The 22598-nt window shown below is 38.6% G+C and overlaps 1 protein-coding gene and 1 long non-coding RNA gene across 3 annotated transcripts in view; both read right to left on the bottom strand.

Annotated features, from left to right (window-relative positions):
• Window positions 1–2778: 2778 nt before the first annotated feature.
• Window positions 2779–7013, bottom strand: LOC144052561 (uncharacterized). Its single transcript, XR_013294245.1, has 2 exons — window positions 5820–7013; window positions 2779–5628 (listed from the first exon to the last, which is right to left on the bottom strand). It is a non-coding gene; the product is annotated as an uncharacterized LOC144052561 (long non-coding RNA).
• Window positions 7014–7522: 509 nt separating this feature from the next.
• Window positions 7523–22598, bottom strand: part of LOC144052560 (uncharacterized protein C14orf132) — a 28318-nt gene continuing 13242 nt past the window's right edge. The window contains exons 1-2 of one of the 2 annotated variants that reach the window (XR_013294244.1): window positions 17846–18031; window positions 8464–8612 (exon numbers count right to left, since the gene is read on the bottom strand). Coding sequence is in view for 1 of the 2 variants with exons in the window: in XM_077566744.1 (XP_077422870.1) it covers window positions 8394–8612 (219 nt within the window). In the remaining variant the exon portion in view is untranslated. Of the gene's footprint in view, window positions 8613–17845; window positions 18032–22598 lie in introns of those variants that run through there. The other variant, XM_077566744.1, reaches the window with a different exon arrangement.

Here is a 22598-nt window from a genome sequence, read left to right as displayed (position 1 = left end):
TACTCCACCCGTTTCAAAAAAAAATTAAAAAATAGGTGGACGTCTTTTAACGTCTTTGGCGCTCCTCCGTAGGTTTTTGCAGAACGTCATTTAACGTTTTTGGCAGTAAAAGAGTTAAACTGTAAAAAATAAAAATAAAAAATGTAATTTAAATTTTAAAAAAAAGTGTAAATTTTGCATAAAAAAATACAGCTGCGTTTGCCAGAATTGCACCATGAAAAAAAATTATAAACCATTAAAAAAATAAAAAATAAAGTATGCTTGTTTGGTAACCTGTAATTTTACTTTAGAGGACATTTTTCATTAAAATCATGTTTTAAAAAAATATATATATATTGCAATAATTTATATAGGGGTGGTCCGATCAGCTGATTTTCACGGAAATGTATATGATCGGTGATCACTGATCAAAGCGTTTTATGGCTGATTAGTCTAAATCATTAATCATTGTTACTCTAACATTGACAGCATTTGCAAACAATTAACAATGGTGTCATATTTTATCACAGAGAAATCTGCACCATGCATGTCACAGTCAGTAATACCACATGTTATTTTTTTTCTATATTGACGCCTTCTTAAAATAATCGCCTAAGTCATTTTTTTTTCGATTTTTCAGGATACACAATTTTTTTTTACTATTTGCATCATGAGGAGATAATTTAAGCAAAAAGGGGAAAAAAATGACTTAGGCAGTTATTTTAAGAGGGTGACGATATATAACTTATCTTTCACCACAAATGCTCAGCGCAATGCAGATTAAAACAAGGAAGTGAACCGGATGTCATAATTTACACACAACCTCGCAGTCAGTTAGTTGAAAAATGAAAAATGAAAATAAAAACTGTGACCAAACAGTGAATGTTAAACATGACACACATTCTACTAATGCTAACACAAACATACATGATATGATGTATGACGATATATTGTGCCATTCAATGCACTCAGCAAGCCCGTGAGCTACCGTGAAGTTTTTGCCAAATTATACCATAAAATGTACGGTTTTCAGACATTTTTAACATTACAGTATTTTCTTTTAAAATGAATGCATATTTCTTTATAATTTTTTTTAACAGTAAAAGTACATTTTTTCAGCATCTTAGTTGGTCAATGTATTTAATACAGTAAAATAACTTTTTTTTTTTTTTCAATGCTTACGGTAGAGTGTAGATAGTAGAATATTGCTATAATAAATGTGTAGCTAGGGTGTTTACTTCCATCAGCCATTGGTAGTGTAGTGGTTAACTTAGCTTGATTTCATGCAACTGAGTTGGATTCCTGGTCATGTTCACAATCAACCTGTAAGTCCAGGTGTAAGAAATTGTCAGAAATGCCAACCAGGCAGAAATATTGCTTTAGCTCTCTTATTGGCTAATGTGCCATTAGATTGTGACTCTCTGCAACCTCTGATCGGACAAGCCAAAAGTCAACAATAATAAGACTGCACATTCATACATATCAGTTTCAAGGCTTAGGAAACAACTTGTATTCACATTATAATATGGTGAGAACTGCACTAACCTTGACCTTGACCGTCGTGTCTTCAAGATATTGTAGATAGTTTGTAATGTTTATGTATCTGCTCATGGTCGCCTTCTGTTGTTTGGGAATACATTTAGTGGTGTTTGTCCTGCTAACCTCATAGATAATATTTTACCTTGATAGATATAATAAATGGGGGAAACTATGTTGAAAGGAATTTCATCCAGATGCACAAGTTGTGTTTTCATGTTAAACTTTTTTGCTCGGTAAATAATCTGGCCAAGATGCGAAGGAAGGAAAATTCGTTTGACATACACAGCAAATTTACTTTTAGCTGTTATTGTACTGAGCTGGCAAAAAAGGCAAAAATATTTTTATTTTCATGGCCTGATATCTGAAATATTTGGTCTACAGAGGCCCCTTCTCGTGTTCTGGTGCCATGTAAACAAGGTCATAGCAAAAATTGCAGGGAACTGAAGCGCCTCGTCAAATCAGGGTGAATACTGGAATTGAGAAAAAAAAAAACTTAGAAGAACAAGTATAAAGTTTGGGAAAATAGCATACTCTAGAACCTTGAACTTGAACTTTGTCATTTTCCTCCCTGTTCAGGAAATGGAGGAGTTCAACAAAGTTATATTATTGTATTAAGCCACAATAGCAAAAATAAATTCAAAGGAAAGCCAAGTCAAAAGTGTTTTTCGAAATAATATGTTCTATGCAGCCCCATTATAGTCTGAACACAAGCATTATGCTGAATATTGTGTTTGTGGAATATGAGTTAAGCAGCAAAAGCCACCCGTTTATAGCCATTTGGGAGCGGCCATTTTGCCACTTGTTGTCGACTGAAAATGACATCGCAGTTGCTCAGGTAACGACCAATCACGACTCATGTGTTTTCGGAAGCTGAGCTATGATTGGTTGTTACCTGAAACATCAGTCGCCATCAAGTGGTAAAATGGCCGCACAATTGTTTTGTTTAGAAAGCAGTTCCGTTCAGTCCAGAATCTCTAGCCTAGCCACAGATAACAAAAAAAACTGCTCATGAGAAAAATTTGAAATGCCGCAGTTTGTCTTCTTTCTCTTGTTAATGTCTTTTGTTTCGTTTTTTTTTTTTTTGTTTTCCCCTTCATACTCAGTGATTTGTTTGCCGCAGGGATGAAGTGCACTTCACAAATTGGTCTTGCATTGCCGTGTTTATCTATTCCAGATTTGTGTTTTACTCATTCTTGCGTAATATGGGGACACAAAAAAATGCGCGCGATTCGAAGATAGACAAGCAAATGAATAGACATCTGATCTCATCCTGTTACTTTAATGAAGTTATTTTCCAGAGGATTCACAAAGTGCATTGTCAGTAAAAATACATTTTCATGTAAACCTGCATCAAAACCTAAACATCACTGTTTGTTTATGTTTGAAAACAAAATGTTGACCTCCTTATTTTAATCATGCATACTACATGAAATATACAAGATGATGAGACATTATGACCAACTGCATTGTTCGTTTACTGTATGTCACAGTGAACTATTGCATCACCAATGCAGGGGGAAAAAAAACAAGATGTGTAATCGGTTAGTAAAAAAAATAAAATAATAATAATAATAATTACATGCACTGTATATTGAAAATTGCCTAATAGTCTGTGGGCTCAATTATACAATAATGTTGCTGTTAGTTATCTACACATAAACATGACTCGGCCATCCCAAAAAGCTCTTTGTTGCTTTCTGCACTGCCAGAAAATAATGTGTTCATGGTTGTCTCTCATTCAAAGAAACAAAAACATGTCCGTTGTGAAGGGTTGATCATGGTCGGACCAACGTCATGCATGGAGTCACTCCTTATCAAGAACCTTTTTGAAGAATGATGCTGGCCATCTATTAAGTGGGGAAAAGATAATAACGCTAAGTTGATCATGTTAGAGGGATATTCATTGTTGTGTTTTTCTACTAAAAATACAAAAGGTTGTAAATAGTTATTGTTACCATGATGAAAACAAAGGACATGAGTGCATGCGTTGGGTGTTGTCACTTATAAGGCAAATGTACCTTAACTTAACCTCTATGTGTCCCATTAACTTTTGACAACGTTTATGCAAGAGAGAACAAGCTGTTGTTGAGCATGTACAGTGGATATAAAAAGTCTACACACCCCTGTTCAAATGCCAGATTTTTGTGATATAAAAACATGACACCATAATATTGTTAATCGTCTCAAACCTCAACCAATAACGTGACCTAAAACCTGTACAACTCAATTTATATTTTCCAATCTTTTCATGGAAAAGCGAGTCATGAAAAACTGAAATAATGGGCACACCCTCTAATTAATGGGATGTGACTGTGTTCAAAATTTACTACTCACATTTGTGAGTCAGCACCCAACTGCCACCATTTAAAGTGCCTGGGATTAACCCTAAATATATTTCTTTTTATTTTATTTATTTGTTTTTGTGCCAACACTGACTGTTATTTGGAGCTGTTTATACTTCAGTCCTAACCAACCGCCATCAATGCTGCTAACCTACAGTGGAAATTCAGAAGAAAATGTGAGGTGGGAAGCGAGTTCTAGGGGTGTGCCAAAAAATCGATTGTCATAAGAATCGTGATTCTCAATTAGTCTGATTCGGAATCGATTTGAAATGTCCCAAAATCGTTTTTATTTAAATTATTTTTTACTGTCTTGCCTTTGTCTGCGTGTGTCTTTATTTGGAGCGCTGTTCATGTTGTACCCGATTTGGCCACTGAGGGGCAGTGTGGTTCCACACGGTTTAATGCACTGTTAAGTTGTAGCCACATTAGAAAGTAGAAGGAAAAAGTCACGATCAAGTAATTCCAATAAAAGTTGTTTTTTTGCAGTGTGGAGCCGTTCTTTTGAGTGATAAAAGTGCCGCGAGTAGCGCGCTAATTAGCATTAGCGAATCAGACTGGAGTAGATCATTACAATTTCTTGCACATCTATAGATTGAAGCAAAAATCATTGTCAATCAAATCATTGTCAGTCAAAAATTGTTCTTACTGGAAAATCGATTCTGAATCGAATCGCAGACCCAAAAATCTGAATTGAATCGAATCGTGAGACAGTCAAAGATTCCCACCCCTAGCGAGTTCATAGGAGAAAAGCATAAGACCTAAACTTAAAAGTTGGGACTATGACAAGAAAAGTTGGGTATTGGCTTGAGGCAGAAAGGCTAGAAACTTTTGACAGGGTTCAAATTGTTTAACAATAGTGTAGGTGTGAATTGAAAAAGGAGTTAGTCGAGAATGTCCTGGAGATGAAAAGAGTGTCAGTTCAAGCAATGGCTGGAAACCTGGACGAGACTCAAGATTCAAACTTTGAGTGTTAGGCAGATGTTCAAACATGCTCCCCTGAGCTTTCTTTGTTTACTGTTATGTACAGTATGTGAAACGGGTTTTTTTTGTGTTCTCGTGCTAACATGCCCTTAATAGAGTTTTCTCAAGAAAAACAAATTATTTGATGTCTGTTTAATGGTCTAAATGTCAAACTACTGTAGAACGAGGCAAAATTCCTTATGAGTGTTCAAGCGAGCAGAAATGAGCTCCCACTGCTCCCCTGTCAGGTCAGCTTGCCGAGTCATCCAACTAGTTATGCTGCCGTCTTGAGTTTACATCCAGTCGAGATCTTCTCTTTTCTAGTGACTTTCTGCATGAGAGCTTTGGCATGAAAATGTCTTTGTATTAATGTAGAAATGATAAAACGTGAAAATTGATGCAACATATCTTATCGGAGTTGAAGGGCGATTAAATCAAAAGCAGTGTTAAGTAAAGTCACTAAAGATTTTCACCTCAGCATCTACTCATTAATACAGTGCTTCTCAATTACTTTCTGCTATCAATTCTCCTTGCGCACTCTCACAATGAGAGCGTCACTGCCACCTACTGTAATGGATGTGCAATTACACTTTATTCTAGTACGGCAAAAATGAATAAATAAATAAATAAATGCAATGTTCCCTGAAGTCACATGCACCCCCCTCCCCAACCCCCCACCCCCATGAATGTAAATGTGGAAGGTTGTCCGTCTCTCTTCGTGACCTATGATTGATTGGCGACCAGTCAAGGGTGTCAACGGTCTCTCGTCCAAGTCAGCCGGGATAGGCTCCGGATCCCCGCAGCATCCCTGAGCATGATAAGTGGCATAAAAAAAAAAATGGATGGACAATTGGATTAAATATGGATTAAATAGAACATGCCGTATTGAAAATCCACATACTGTAAAATGCCTGCACTTCATGTGTTTAAAGTAACAGAAACATTTTACTCCTATTTTATGACCCACTATAACATTAAATATCATTAAGTGCAACTCACATTTCTTTGAGTGTTGGTTGGATGAGGACTCTCCGTCCTCACAAGGTAGGTGAAAGTTTAGTTTTGGGGAGGGTTTAATGTCCCCAAAACTCACTTGTATCCAATGTGGCCCATGCTCTCTTCTTTGTAGAATCCAAATGGCTGAAAGTTCTACACAACACTGATTTGACTTGACTCGACACCGAGACTTGAAAGGGTCATGGACGATCTGACCTTTGAATAATCACAAAGCCACTGTAGGAGGTCGATTGTGCACTTGTGCATTTATCTGAACTAAAGGAGGGGTGAACTATTAATAGATGGTAGAGTCGGGTTCGTGCCCGTGGAGCTGCCCTGGTTGCTGAGAGGGCTGCAACAAATTGTGTGTAATACAAACAAACCCTTTTGATCAACTCAATAAGAAATGCATGGAATCTGGTTTCTTTTGTCATTATTTAGCAAATAATGCTACTGCTCAATTCACTTCACTCCTCCACTGAATTCCTCTTCGCCGACATGTCATATCATGTTCCGTCATCTTCCCCTTTCGAACCTGCCTTCTTATTCCTCCACTTTGAAGAGATTATTTGGGCACATTCTGTCAGTCACGCCGTGCATGCGTTGAACTCATCATCCCTCTCTTTTTCATCATCTCACTCCATTTCCTTTTAACTGCCAGCTCGTTTTTGTCTTTGACGCAAGCTTGGTTTTATTCTGTCTGCAAACTCGCCTAAGACTAAAATCAAGACGACAAGTTCAACTCCACTCTAATGGGCTCCGCGGGGAGGTTTCCCTCTCGTTTACGCTAAGTGAGGGGGAGATGGACGATAAAACAATATCGGAAGTTGAGGATCCGAGAACAAGTAACCGTTTATCATGCTGCAGAGAGCTGACAGGATGATGGCAGAGTTTACAAAGTTTAAACTTAACTGAGATCAAATGCACGGCGTGTAGCCATACTATGTGTTGTCCATTTACATTAGATTATATGAAAATAATGCAGAAATGACTACTGACATATTTTCCTGGTTTAGTTTATTTCCCAAAACGTTTGCTAAGAGTTGACTGGTCGACTTCATTCACTACAGGCAGCAGTCATAACTACTGTGGCCACTAGAGGGCCCTCATAAACTGAGCTAAAAAGACTCCATGAACTGAGGCAGAGGATTCCGTTTAGGACAGGGGTGGCCAAGTTCGGTCCTCGAGAGCCACTATCCAGCCTGTTTTCCATGTCTTCCTCCTTCAGCGCAGCTGATTCTAATGATCAGCTGATCAGCAAGCTTTGCAGAAGCCTGACAACGATCCTTGATCATGAATCAGGTGTGTTAGTGGAGAGAAACATGGAAAACAGGCTGGATAGTGGCTCTCGAGGACCGAACTTGGCCACCCCTGGTTTAGGAGGACAGACGTAAATGGATGGATGGATGGATGGGTTTATCCTTTGTTGCTGTTATTTTAGACAGACCTAAAATTGACATCAAATCGTTTGTCTGGCTCTGCCTTGGTCTTTAATTGTGTCGACTGGGTTATTAAAATTAAAAGTCAAAACCAGATTTTGTTGACATTACTTCTTGGAGATGTATATAAAATTTGAAATTGGTTTGATGATGCTCCCATACTCCGGTATAAGCATGACTGAATGAAAGCCAGCTTGACTTGCATCATAGAATAAAATAGAACTGACTGAACATGGACTGGGAGTGAAGCCAAAACTGCAGCTTGGATGATGCTTTTCAATAGTCTTTTTTTTTTTTATATATTGTGTTTACATTTGAGATGATCAAAGGGTTTGATTTAAAACAGTGGTGTCCAAACTACGGCCCGGGGGCCATTTGCGGCCCAACGTCCAGTTTCAAGCGGTCCTCAGCGGCCCTTTGGTAAAAAACAAAAAAACATTTTGACAATCCTATTGGGTGCTGGTGTTGGTAAAGGACAAATGAATGATACTTATAGCACTTGTTTAGATATAGAAATAAAGTATTTACACATAAAAAAAAAATAGTAACAAAATGTGTCTTTATAATGCTTCTGCCTCTGATTAGGAACGTATCACAATAATGATAAACCAAGATCCTCAAGTGAACACCGCGTTAAAAAGTGTCATCTTATTACCGTTTTTTTTTTTTTGGTGTTGTTCTGAATGTGGATATTAGCTCAGGGCAGGGGTGGATTTATTGTAGTGTTATACGGGGCTGTGGGCCACCCCAAAATCATAAACATTCCCAAACTGATCCCAATCAACTTTAACAGGCTTTGCTCAATGTTTCAGTGTATTTAATAAAATCAGACATTGTGAAAGTCCTTCAATTTTTCTGTATGCATTACCTGAAAGGAAAAAGTTTGGACACCCCTGTTTTAAACGTTTGTCAAAAGAGAACTTTGTGTGACATTTGCTGTAGCCCAAACTGAGCTTTTCTAACATGCATATATCTACACAACAATTTTTTGGGGGGTCCTCGGAATCATTGTATCCATTTGTCACTGTGGGGAAATAAAAGTAAGGCTGTTGTTTCTCATTCTAGCAAAAATATAAATTATATTCAGAATGTACAAGAGGCCCGTCCTGGCAAATCCTCGTTCCGCCATCCCATCTTGTCAGAAGGCACAGGCACAAACAACAGCCACCACCACAATGTTGCCGATGGTTGCCAGGACAGCAACCCACAGCCAAATTGTGTCGCTGGATACTTTGCCATCATCTTCCGTCTCTAAGGGTCGGGAGTAGCCAGCGTTGAGGTTGGAAGTGGACGTCTGCAAGGACGTGTTGCCATTATAGGGAGAATCCATGAAGGCACCGCCCACAGCCGGGAAATGCTGTCGGGACAAAAGAGGCGGGAAGGATTGTAATAAGTTCATCATCGTAACATTTAATGTCATACATTTGTGACAATTCGGCTTTGTGGGGGCGCTAGTTGACCTCTGTGACCTTCGAGGTGTATTTGTCTCAAGGATTCTGGCCTCATAATCACAATACGGTAATAAGAACAAGATGATTGAACAAAAACAAGCTCTGTTCATTGGAATCGAACCTCACAGCTGTGTTGGGCTCTGGATAGCCCGACTGTACAGTAAACAGCATTCCACATCTCAGTGGGTTGAATGCTCAAAGGATTAACAAAGGTTGCCAAATGCCTTCTTCACGCACAAACTGGCAAAGAAAGCCACTGAGAGGAACTAGTGAGGCAGGAAATGAATCTCAGTTTTTGCTTAGCTGGGTGTGCAATTGTGCATGTTCATAGGGATGGTAATTCACAGTAGCCAGTCAACCAGTCAAGAAAGAGGAGACATTGTTGATATTTAATAACCAAAATCATGCGCGCACACAATTAAAATCTAAGACAAGACACCTCCGATATATTTTACTTGCGCAGCTAGGAGCTCTTCAATGTGGAATGAGGCTTGTAAAGAGGTGTTGAGTAATGCTTATCTTTTTTTTAACAGTCTCCACAAAAAGACTAGAAGACAAGCACAATCTGTTTGCGATACATAACACATGGCAACAGTCTGTTCAGTGACCACGAATAACTCCAGCTGACTTGTTCAACCGATTTTTGACCCTTTGACTTTCAAAAACAAATTCATTATTAGTCCCATGACTATTATGAAAGTCAAATCTGGATTTACTTGGTTTGGGGACAAGGACACTGGGAAATTAGAAATTTAACTGGGAGGTATTTCTGACAGTAGTCAGCAGTCAGAATGTGAGTGGAGTCATTATTTGTTTGTGTACAAACATGAGCAGTGTTCACTTGAGTTGAGTTGCCGCTTTGAGCTCTCGTGAGTTCACTTTTACGCTCAACCTCAGACTTGAGGGGAAATTGAAGACAGCAATGTGTGTGTGTGGGGGGGGGGGGGTGAGGGGAGAGACAGCAGTGTCATACTCTTAACAAGGGAATTGGGTTGAAAAATATCTAAGTGTTTGACTTTGCACTTATTGTATTTTATGTCTTAAAATTTGTCAATGTCAATGACTGGAAAGCTGAGTGGTACAGATTGTGACTTACAGTATGCCCATTTCACATTTACACATTAGGAATCAATTTCTGTCTTACATCAGTTACAGTCTTCACCTTTTTATTTATTTATTTATTTATTTTTTCCTGGAGAGCTCAGTATTGTTAATTTGACATGTCACCATCATTGCGCTCCTTTTTTTTTTTTGTATGTGGGTGTGTGTTTGTGTGTGTGTGTGTGTGTGTGTGTGTGTGTGTGTGTGTGTGTGTGTGCGTGCGTGCGTGCGTGCGTGCGTGCGTGCGTGCGTGCGTGCGTGCGTGCGTGTATTCATTAATGCACCTAAAACCTATTAAAAAATCCCATACCGTTCACCTAAACCGAACACTTCAGAATCCAACCAGAGTCGTGGGGCCGTCAGGAGACCCGAAGAAAGACCAAAGAAAAGAAAGGAAAGTGAAGTCCAGCACCGACCAGACATCACCCACCAGGCCACCAACCAGAGTCCTTCACCAGCCCCAGAGACACACGGACAGGGGACCCGCAGCACTGCTCCATACTGCGGTCTGCCCCAACCGATGCCCCCCCCCCCAGTTGTGTGGTGCATTAAAATTGGAGGGGAGTTGTAGGGCGAAGACGGTGTTTCCACCCTACCCCACTCCCCCCCCAAAGTGTGTTATGTGCCCTATATGTCTATAAAAGTGTATTGTGCAAAACTAGTGCAGTGAGTTAAGAGGAGCTACAGTTACAGTCTTCACTAATGTACACACAGGGTACAAACATAATATATGCAGATAGTTGTGCAGAGCAGAATCTGTGCCTTTGCACAAACTTTCATAATCTATGTTTTTGAAACTGAGAGCCACTTCTTGGGCACTGAATAATGCAAAGGGCTACCAGTTTGAGACACGCTTCTAATCGAATTACTCTTAAATACTTGTATTTGTCATTATTAATAATTACCGGTATTCATATACGCAGCAAAAAATGGGGTGTTAAAATTTCAGGGTTATTTGATTTTAACTCATTCGCTGCCATTGACGGCTACAGACGTCAAAAATTAATTTGAACGATATCTATTAGTTTCACATTTTGTTCCACTTTTGTTAACAAGAGTATAAAACCTAGAAAAAAATTATTGTACATTTAGAACAGATATCAAATTTTTGATTACTCTTGAGTTAACTAGTGAAGTCATGTAATTAATTACAATTCAAAATTTTAATTGCCTGATGCCCCTAATTAAAAAGAAAAAGAAAAAACAATAATATTAAAAAATTAGGGGCGTCAGACGATTAATTTTTTTAAAATTATAATTAATCACATGACTTCAATAGTTAACTCATGATTAATCACAAATTTTATATCTGTTCTAAATAAACAATATTTTTTCCAGGTTTTCATACTCTAATAGCAATAGTTCAAATGAATTTTTGACGTCTATAGCCGTCAATGGCAGTTAATGAGTTAACTTCTGAAGTGTAATTTTAACATTTTCAGAGTTAAATGGTGTCCAGAGTAGATGTAATTTTACAGAGTTGATAACTTGTTAGATTAACTCTGCATGGACGTAATTAAGCTCCAACTTCACACCTGCAATTTTCCAGTATGAGAGAGCCGAGTCAGTGCCATTTTCTTCCTCCTCGCTTATCACGGGGAAACACTAACATTAATAAAAACACACACACTTAGGTGTTGAATTAGCACCGTCATTGTTGCTGTGTATGTGAAGAAGACACTTCTCATCTTAATGATTACTCACAATATTTATCAGCAATGACATAAAACAGATAAATATCAATATGATTTTCAAACGGTCCCATCACTGGGGAGATCCCAGTGGATAGGTTTCATGGAATTACCCCAGTGATATCATATTAGGGTTTCGACATCCATCATTTAACACACCTTCCTAATTATAATATATATATATATATATATATATATATATATTAGGGTTGTTAGAAAAAATCGATTTGGCAATATATCGCGATATTACAGCGCACAATTCTCGAATTGATTCGATATGCGACTGAATCGATTTTTAAACATCAATTTTTGTATGGGAATATTCAACAAAACGTCTTACTTAGGGTTAGGATTCACGCATTAAGCATGGAAGAATATTATATTAATGGAAAATTAAGCCTTAATATTTTATTTCAGTGCTGTTCAAACATGAAACAGACTGCAACGTTTGTTAAATGCAGTGGCTCAGTTATAAGCCTGAATTTTCAGATAAATGAATACATTTTCATACAAATTTTACAGTGTACATGTACAAGTTTACTAGGTATTTTCTAAATTTGAGTTAAAAAAAAATCGCAATAATCAATGTATAGATTCGTATCGGGATTAATCGGTATCGAATCGAGTCGTGACCTATGAATCGTGATACGAATCGAATCGCCAGGTACTAGGCAATTCACACCCCTAATATATATATATATAGAGAGATATATATATATATATGTGCATGTGTTCTTTAATTCTTCTTTCATGAGGAAAAAAAAAAAACTGTATTTCAGTGGTTAAGATACACCATTATTTATAAGAGTAAATCAAGAGCTCTCCCACATCTGCTGCTTATTATTTATATTTAATTCAAACTGTCTCCGAGGATTTATCACGTTCGAAGCATGGGTTTTCGGAAGAGAGACCACAACCTCAAAGCTCAGATGTCATTTGACAACAGTACACTACCAAACCTATCAACTGCCACAGCGCAGATGTGAATCAGACTTCACGCCCAAACTGTGGCCAAATGTTTCCTAGCAAAGACAGCACTGAACTTTTTCACTCTCATTAAAACGTCTCGGCCTTGCGGCTGTGTCTCTTCCTAAAGGAAAACAGAGCAGACATGGCATCAACAAAAACAGAAGCGAAAGCAACAGTGTGAGCACACTGTAGCTCATGTGCATCCATTTTCAAATGAGGGAGATGAGGAAGCAGGAGCCTTTCTTAAAAACCTGCAGTCACTGAGCGGGATTCAACCTCAAGCAAGTACAAACTCGTTTCAAACCAAAACATGAGGAGACTGAGCTATTATTTTGAGCCTGTTCGTTACCTTGTGTCGTGACATGTACAACGACAATAAAGTTGAATATAATACAATCTGATCTTATAATGATGCCTATCCAATGGCGGCGCCACAGGGCCAATGCACAACGAGGGGAAAACTTGGATACTGCTGTGACTTTCCTGCAATTTTCACATGGGTCCTTAGATCTCTTGAGAGTCTGCCACAATTCAACTATGTTAACTTGTACTCATTTAAAGAACAAAAAAAAGAACTTTTGATTACAACGTCAACAATCAAAATTGTTACTTTCAAGCCATAGCAAGCAAAAAACATGGCTGTCATTGTTACATGAACTACAACATATCCGGAACTGTGTGGCTCAGTGGTAGAGTGGTCAACTCCCAACCCAGAGGTTGCGGGTTTGATACCATGCCATTGTACCCATGAGCAAGATACTGAACCCTCAGTTCCTCCTGATGCTGCATCATGGGTAGTTGAATGTAAAGCATGTTGAGGGCTTCTTTTTAAGGTGAAACAATGCAAACGATTTATCATAATACAAGCAGTAATGAACGGGCCATCTTCACGGTATGCAAAAATGGTGTCACGTCTGATTGGCTGTTAGCTAGTAAATGCAAATCGGTGCATGAGATATAGATAGACTATAAGAACAATAATGGCCTTATCTAGTAGATTAAGTTTAGCGCCACAAGGGCCAGCTGGTAATAAAAGCAGGGAATGATTCAGGAATGAGCAAATCAGACAGCACAGACCGACCGGAGAGCCCAAATTGTAATTGTTTGGACATGCAGAGGAGGGACAAAGGATATATCTAAGGGGAAATTGATGGATTTGGACTTGCTGATAGTTAGAGCAGAAGATAGAGAGAAGGGGGAGAGATGCAAGTGTCATGATTGGGGTCAGCTGTTCTGCTTCCCTTTCAGTTACCGGGGAAACAGCTGGAGGGCGGAGCCCGCGAAACACACCTGCTGCTCATCAGTCCATCAGGCCAGGATAAAAGCCTGCCAGAAGCAGGAAGAAGTGTTGGGTTATTACTCCGTGACGCTGCTCACTTGACCCGACTAGTAGCGCGTATTCAAGAATCAACTGCTGATCCCTATGACTTGCCTTTTGTCCATCCTCGAGCGTTAGTTTTGTGTTTGCTTTTTGTCCGCCCTCCAGCGTGATTTTTGTGTTTGCTTTTTGTCCGCCCTCGAGCGTGATTTTTGTGTTGGTACGTTTTGGTGGATTAAAACTATGTTATCCACATCCCTGCCGTGGCTCTCCTACTTTCCTGCATTTGGGTCCTCCACTCACACACCGAGACAGCAAGAAGATGATTCGCTGTGGCAACCCCAGAATAGGGTTAGAATAAGAACATGAAAAAACTCCATAAAAGCTCCGTATTTGTGTTTATTTGTACATTTCGTTGGTAAGTTACTTCCTGGTTTGAGGTAACAATTCAAATGTGCAGTTTTGATTACGGTGTGCCATATTCAATCTCCTTATCTATTTTTTTTTTTTTACTGCTTATCTTGTTCTGTTGACAAAGCTGAACTGGAGACTAGAGATGCCAGTCATGGCCCATCAGACATGAATTTGAAAGGAAAACCCATGCAACCTCGTGGACATCCAAACTCCAAACAGAAATGTTTGAGACAAGATTTGAACGTTTTTGCTAAGCTCATCTATAACAATGCAACATTTATCCACGTTTTGTAGAATTTGGTGGTGTATTTGGGCCACTAACTAATTGACTGACTTAAAGAGTGATTTGCAAACAACTGTAACTAACAATGATCATATTTCATCATTTGCACTGAAGTTAAGTAATTAGTCTCAGGCATATTTGCTTCATGACTGTATGTTTTGGCATACCTGGACGTTTAAAGCCATCAAGAGAACGAGCCGATACAAACTGTTTGGGAAACAGCAGCAGGATAATTAGAGGGGCAGGAAATGTGTCAAATCTTGCATTACTGATGTTTATAATAGTAAGTAATCTTGGGGGGGGGGGGAATAAATAAATACTTGTCCACTGAAGAGGGTCTTCTGCCCAGATTTAGTCATAACTGTTTTAATTTCCTTATTTCCTCAGAGTTTTGTTCTGCGGATGTATCTTTGTGAGTGTTATCGCAATTTCTGCCAGGTGCAGTCATGACTGAAAAACCTCTATTCCTCAAATGGGATTTTGTTTTGTGTCTGAATAGTGTCCTTGAATGTATCTCTGTACGTACGGTCAACTCCGGTTGAACTGTTTACTGGAAACTGTGTTGTACCGCCCTTCAAGATAGTATAAGAATATTGTAAGTCCTCTGTAATCTTCGCACTTGTGAGAGGCTACAGCCATTGCCTGTAACTCACTTGTGCCCGGAATATTCTGTAGAATTAAAAGCTTCGAAGGAACTGTTCGTCGATCTCCAGCCTGTATCCGGATAACCAACATTCTCACTACCCGAAAGAAAATGAACACGCGGAGGAAAAGATTCTGTCTTCCTGTGTCCCAATCAAATTCACCAAAATTACATTAGATCAGCAGTCTACCTAGCATGGACTGGCAAATTCCAAAACAGCCGCAGCGACGCTCGCCCCTGCACGAAAAATCCGGATACGCCAGCATTTCGAAAATAGAGCCCGGAATTGTGAGATCAAAAGTTGACCCGTGAATTTCAGTGTTAATATCAGCGAGACTCTCTTCTCCCGCCGTCCATGCAAATGCAATTAGACATTCATAGCACTTGGACCAAAGCCTTAATTTTCTTACATCTGCCTCTTTTTTGCTCAGGGGATCTTTATGCACCAATGTTTTTCATACTTCTTTACACTTTCCATTGTCAGTTTTCCACACTTGAGTCACGTATGTCATACTGAAGCACATCTAATGAGCAGAGGGAACACACACACATACACATTGCGCTAGATGGAGGGGTGACAAGCTGTTCATTCACAATAAAGTTATAGTTACATAAGACTCTTGAAACATTTAATAACACCTGCAAATGGCACACATCATATGCAGGTGCATCGCACTAAATTAGAAAATACATTTAAGAGTTATACTTCACAAGCTTAATTTATAAATTAAGCATATGGGATTTTTTTTTTCAAATCCTACCTCGTTTGTCATGTACTGCATATTTATTAATTTATTTTTAATCTGATTGTTTCTGTTTGATTTAATATTCTAATTTCTTGAAATGGTGAATATTGAGTTTTAATTTGCAAAAAAAAAAAAGTTGTAAGTTATAAAAAGTAAAATTGTAACATTGTGTTACCATGTAGTGAATCTATATAATAAATGATTTTCACTTTTTAAATTGAGCTACTGAAATAAGTTTTCCACAATATCATCAAATATATATTTTTTAGATGCACCTCTGTCTACTTTGCATCCACAATTGCAGATCACAGATCACAATTGGCAAATCTGAAATCAACTAAGCGTGATATGAACAGCTTACATCGTAAGTACACAAATAATACAATAATAAGTACAGTACTCCAATGCAGCATCATGAAGGGCTAATGCGAATCATTTCAGTTACTATAGCCATCTTGATGTTTTATTGTTTTGAATAGGAATAAGCAATTTTAAGATGAATTTACCTTTTAATACCTAAACTAGGGGTACACCGATCGATCGGCCTGCCAATCTATTGGCCCCGATTTCCTTAATTTTGGCCGATCCCTTAAAAATAAACTGATCTTTTCCACCAATCTCATCTCCCTGAGCCATTGTCCTGTTCTGCTGAGATGACTAATAGGATTTTCATTTTTATTTGAGAGAACTACTTCATGTGCAGTTAAAACAACCCATTTGTATTATTTCACCGATATTGTTCAATGTTTTCCGATGAAACAAGATTGGAACACTGAAGCTATATGATGCTTGTAATGAAAAAAATCAGTATCGTCAAAAATCGGGATCGGCAGGCCAGACTTTTTAAAAGATCGAGGATCGGTGATAGGCCAGAAAATTGTAAAAAATAAAAATAAAAAATAAAAACTATAGATCCAATATTCATGACTTAAAACATATTCTATTCAGTATAGCAAGTGCATAAATAGAGGCCTACTTTGTCATCTTCAAGAAAAAATAAGAATGCACTTTGCTATTTTTAGTTTTTCTTGTAAAACATCCAGTAAATGTGAAAATCCATAACAATAATTCTGTTAGCCTTAGGAACTTTAGATTTAGATTTTCTGCAGACTCGTTTATTAGCACATGTGGCATACATTGGTAAGAAATTGGTAATTATTATTTATTGAACTGATTAATTGGTAATTTAATTGTGTAATTGCTTGCTTTTAGATTTAGATTTAAAATGTTATATATATTTTAATTGAGATTGAAACACAGTTGTACTATTGAGTAATAAAATTACAGTATATGGACATGTATTGATTAGTATGTATATTTCTTTTTTTAGGTTAACATATGACAGTTTACAGTATCATGGATATATATAATTACATATTCATCATACATGAATGGGACGACGACAACAACAACAACAACAACAAAACATAGGGTCTCCAAAAAATACCATCGAACTCTGCCATATACCACTTCATCTCTTCTTCTAGCAGCCAGACCAATTTACAGAATGATAGTGACACCAGCCGCTGTAGTCGCACAGCGTGCACGTTCGCTAACACGGCCAGTCAGTTAAGGACATTCAAAGGGAGGATGTTCACTGAGACGTTAGCAGTCGGCATAAAAAAAAAAACACAAGTATAACTGTACAAAGGAAATTATGTAAGTGTGGAAAATCTTTTCGGTGCTGATGCTGAAACATAGCTTTAGCATAGCTTTATCATAAAGACACCAACATCATACACTTGAATGAACTTATACACAAATATTTCATTAACATTAACAATATAGCTCTTATTTATCCGGTAAGTAGCCTATAAGCCACGCATTTCTATACAACCGCTAAAATCAATAGGACAGTATGAAAACTTCTGTTTAGCGTCAGGAAATAGAGTCACATTTTTTCATCAGGTTAAAGTGCAACAAAAACATGATCAAAGGGAGAGGGAAGCATGCGAAGTAAAAGCAAAGTTGTACCTTCACGGGTCTGAATGTGAAGTAAAAAATAAAATAAGATCCTCACTGTCCTCCTGCTCTGCACTCTGACTGAGACGGAGAGAGCATACACAAGAGCGAAACATCACTTTAATGAGATGTTGTTAAGGAGAGAGTACGAGAGAGCATGAGCGAGAGAGGGAGAAAGCGGAAGAGAGAGAGAGAGAGAGAGAGAGAGAGAGAGAGAGAGAGAGAGAGAGACAAGATGACCACACACTCTGTGAGGACAAAGTGTGTGGACCGAGCTCCCACAGTGTGTGTGTGCATGCGTGTGTTGATGGGTACAGGTTGTGCTTTGTGATAGCACATAAAAGTGATCAGACCCAGTGTGGAGTGGGGGGGGTTTGCGGCTGTCTCAGGTGTGAGTCCACCTGAACAGATGATACCCCCCCCCCCACACACACACACACACACACACACAGGTGGGACCTAAAAGCAATGCCAGAAAGGAATGCACCTGATTGAACAAAGGGAATAAAAAAGGATGAAAGAGAAGACAGGAGTGAGGTGGAGGTAAAGAGATAAGGTGGGACAGTGGTGTCTAAACTACGGTGTGGGGGCCATTTGCGGCCCGCCATACACTTTTTGGCGGCCCGTGGTATATACTAAACGTCATTTTTGACATGGCCACAATGCTATTTTTTATTTTATTTTTTAAGGGCGGATTAAACTCACATCACAAAAATGATTCTTAAGTGTGGTCAGTTTACTACAGATTGTTCTTGTTGTGGTTCAGAATGTTGAGTTATATAGTGGTGGTACACAGGGATCACCCCAAAACCTAAAAAATAAATCTGGAACTATTTGCCCTATGACCTTTAGCAGTAGCAGTTTTCCAAAAAAAAATAACTACATTATATCAACAATGTGTAATTGCTTCAATGATTTTATTAAATAAGTTAAAGTAAACAAATAAATAAAAAAATACAAAATCAAGGCCCGTGCCTCTTTGTATGAGGTCCTCAGAAGCAAAAGTTTGGACACCCCTTGAAGTCATGGCTGGACTGGCACCAAAAAAAATCGGCCCAGCCCAACTCTTGCCTAACATGTAGTTCTGCCGCTGACGTTTATTGGTGATGTTTTAGTTTTCTATCTATATTCGAAATGGATTAACGGACTGGTCCCTCTAAATTGTGGGCCAGTCTCTTGGGGTAAAATGTAGGAAAATAACCCAAAAAATAAAAAGCACTGCATTGGCCACAAAAGAGGCCAACCCACCGGGCATCTGCCCTGTATGTCAGATGGCCAGTCCAGCCCTGCCTGAGCTTCGAGGATGAACTCATGATAGAATAAACATTGTGATAAACAAATGAAATGTGATGCATCAATGAATTTCGAGCATCCGTCATTCGACAATCGTCAACAGTCGGGACACTGTTAGACATTATTAACATTTTAATTCTTTATTTCATATATTAACCATGTTGAAATGTCTTATAGATGTGTAAAGTAGGTGAAATAGTGTTGAACTCAGTATAATTTGACCTTAACCTAAGCTGGTAAATTGTTTGGTCTAAAATTCCTTCTCAGTGTGCAAAAACACATTCTGTTCGTATCATCATTCACGGCCACTTTAAATCTGATTCAATTTGTTTATGAGATGTTGTTGTGAGAAAAGTACCCGGAGAAGTATATTTTGTCTGGAGACCGGCACAGCTGCAAATCTGTTGTAAAAAGTGTTTTAAAAAGGCGTTTCACTTTCCAAGCTCGATACTATAAGAAGCCTCTTCCGCAAGGGAGGGGGCACAGTGGGCACTCTGAAAATTCCACCGATACAGGGTCGGCCCCAATGTCCGGAGATCTCTGTTTTTAATAAATCATTTTTGCAAAGGTGTTTTTTCTTACATTAAAAATCTGTCTTCATATTTTTGGAACACGCAAAAGAGGAAGAAATTGAACCTCTTCAACACCCTTCCATCAATCTGTCAACGTCAACTGGGCTTCTGTCATTACAGCATTTTTTTTTTTTTTTAGGACCGACAGTAAATGTCATGTCAATCATCAGTCCGTCAAACGTTAATCTGTTATTTTAACCACGCTTTCGTCATGCTAAAATTCCTTTTGTCACCACATTTTCCGTTATGTTACTATTCTTTTCCTCACTAACACACGGTCCTAACTGCCGGGGTTTCAATACTTTCCCTTTTTAGCTGTTCAATAACCTGCCTGATGTAAAAACGGCACACCAAAGGACCCCTAAACTGTCTAGCAAAGAACCTGTTGCAAAATAAGTATATTTAATCGTTTGCTGCAGGAAAAAAAAGAGTGGATCGGCTGCAGTCCCAGAAAAATGCACGTCCGTCAACGAAACAGGCAGTCTGAGATGGCCCATTAGTACTGACATTCCATTCGGGTACAGAGATGGCATGAGAATGCCAAGATTATGAGCCTCCCTCGAAGTTAGGTGATGATCAGATGACGGGATGAGGTAGGAAGATGAAATGATGATGGTATGGAGGTCGGACTGGATGACATCAATTAGTCATGAAAACATACGAAATAAACCAACGGAGGTTGAGATGTTGACATGAGTAAGGAAATTGAGGTAGGGTTATTAGGAGAGGATAGAGTTGAAGGATGAACAGGTGATGAAGGGAGGATGAGAATGAGTTGGTGAGAGGGTGACAGAAATGAAGTAGAAGGATGAACGGCTGATCGGGTGAGATGGAGATAGATTAGCGGGCGGGGTGAGGATTGGAAAATGGAGGGATTATGGAGTGAGGATTGAGGATGAAGACTGAGATGTTTTGGAAGGATGACAGGATGATAGGATGGCGATACAGATTGGACGCGGGTATCAAGAGATGATGGGATTGTGGAAGTGGTGAGAAAAGGATAGAATGGAGGCGAGGTGGGAGAAGGAAAGGACAGAAATTGTTTTTTTGTTGAATTTATGATGGGATGTATGTGGTGATGAGGTAGGAGGAAGTACATGTAAAGGAAGAGGTAAAAATTGCATGAGGTAGGAGGCTGAGCGGATGGGATGGACGTAAAGAGGAGGTGGAAGGATGACGGGGATAGGACAGATGTCAAATTGAATGAGAACGAGCTTGTACTATAAATAGAGTTGGTATAATAAAATGAAAGGATGATGTTGAGTTTGGCCCACCATTTCAAGCATTTTTCCCGTTTTCACCGCGGCTCGTTCCTTAGCCGGATTTGTTACATCACACTTTTAAGCCATCCTCTCTGCTTCTAGCCTGCATCCTAACCTCACTGTGACTTCGTCTCCTCTCCTCTATCGCCATGTCACATGTAAATTATTCAGTTTTGCTTTCATTATCTTGTCTAGATCTAGAAAACTACTAGTTATCACATTAGAGATGGCACCCTTTTCAAAACTTGTTGACTTTGTTGAACAAGCATGTTTGCATGCACGTGCTCATCGTTGTGTAGGTAAAATAATCATGACTTAAGCTTTAAATTTTGATGAATCCACTAGTCCAAACATGGACAACTTAACTGCTGGTTCCGAGCCAGATGTATAACAAAAAATGCTATTTTGCACTATTAATATGTTGTTTTTGATAATACATTTTTCAATGCATGTATAAAAGATCTACTATCCTAACTTAAAAACAGAGTTTAAATGATAATTTGTTTTTTCAGTGCAAAAGGGCTCTTGCATAAAAATTTTAATCATTCAAGGACGGCACTGAACAAGAAAACCAACATTAAGTGCAAAAACTAATTTTGTGCAATTTTGGGGGGGACAAAAATCAACTCACTCAAAATTTTTATATTATAGAGGTACTGTTTTTGCCCTGAATATAAATCAAAATCCGCAAAAAAATTACTAAACTATACTCAGGTTAAGGTATGGGGCAGTATAAGACCCAATGTAAGCGCAACTAAATCTGCCATCAAGTGGTGAATGGTGACATTACAACTTAAAACGACAGTCAACCCATGGATTCACTTATGTACTTTTTTTCTTCTCTCAATATTTTTCATTTTTGAATTCCCCAATTTTCCTGTTTTCTGTCGAAAGGGTACATTGAAAGTTTATCAGCATTTTTTGAAGAATTTGGGGGGTTTATATATATTTTTTTTAATCTGTCCATCAAACCATTATCTGAATATCTTATTTATTTATTTAATGAATCACAGGGTAACTCGGTGTGGTTGGGTATATCCGATTCCACATCACTTGAACCATGTAGTGTAAATCTATCCAAAGTCATTTGCTGGATAATAAAGAGATTCATTCAAGAAGTCCTCATGAGTTTAAAAGGTCAGTAACTATAAGCATCTTTTTGTCCCTGGCGCTTTCCATGTGTAATGTAATCCAACAACAACGTGAATTCAGACTCTTCTGGTTTGCTGCATGCATCCTGCAATCTCTCAAGCCATCGCTCTCATCCTGATTGGATGCATTCAGCACATCCTGGAACAGCATGCGATGCTGCGTGACTTGTTGGGATTAAAGTGAAACATGGCTTCAATCCTCAAACTCTCATGATGAGGAAATCCTTGCGGCATGACACCCTCAAGAACACAATACCATTTTCAGACGTCATGAATGACAATTGCTGGATTAGGCTGCCAGAGTGTGAGTGAGTGACCTGTGCATGGAGCAGGATATTTGTGCAGCTAGCGAGTTATCCATAGGTGAGAAGAAAAAAAAACATTGCATGTGTGATGGCTTACAAAGTTACATAATGTTCTCGTAAGTTAAGAGGGGATTCAGAAACCGGCTGAGGTGATCCCCGGAGCATACACAACACAAAATGGA

The sequence above is a fragment of the Vanacampus margaritifer genome, chromosome 5 (assembly GCF_051991255.1).
Source record: "Vanacampus margaritifer isolate UIUO_Vmar chromosome 5, RoL_Vmar_1.0, whole genome shotgun sequence".
Taxonomy (NCBI): domain Eukaryota; kingdom Metazoa; phylum Chordata; class Actinopteri; order Syngnathiformes; family Syngnathidae; genus Vanacampus; species Vanacampus margaritifer.
Note: the sequence above shows the minus strand (reverse complement) of the source record. Positions and strands in the feature narration are given on the sequence as shown.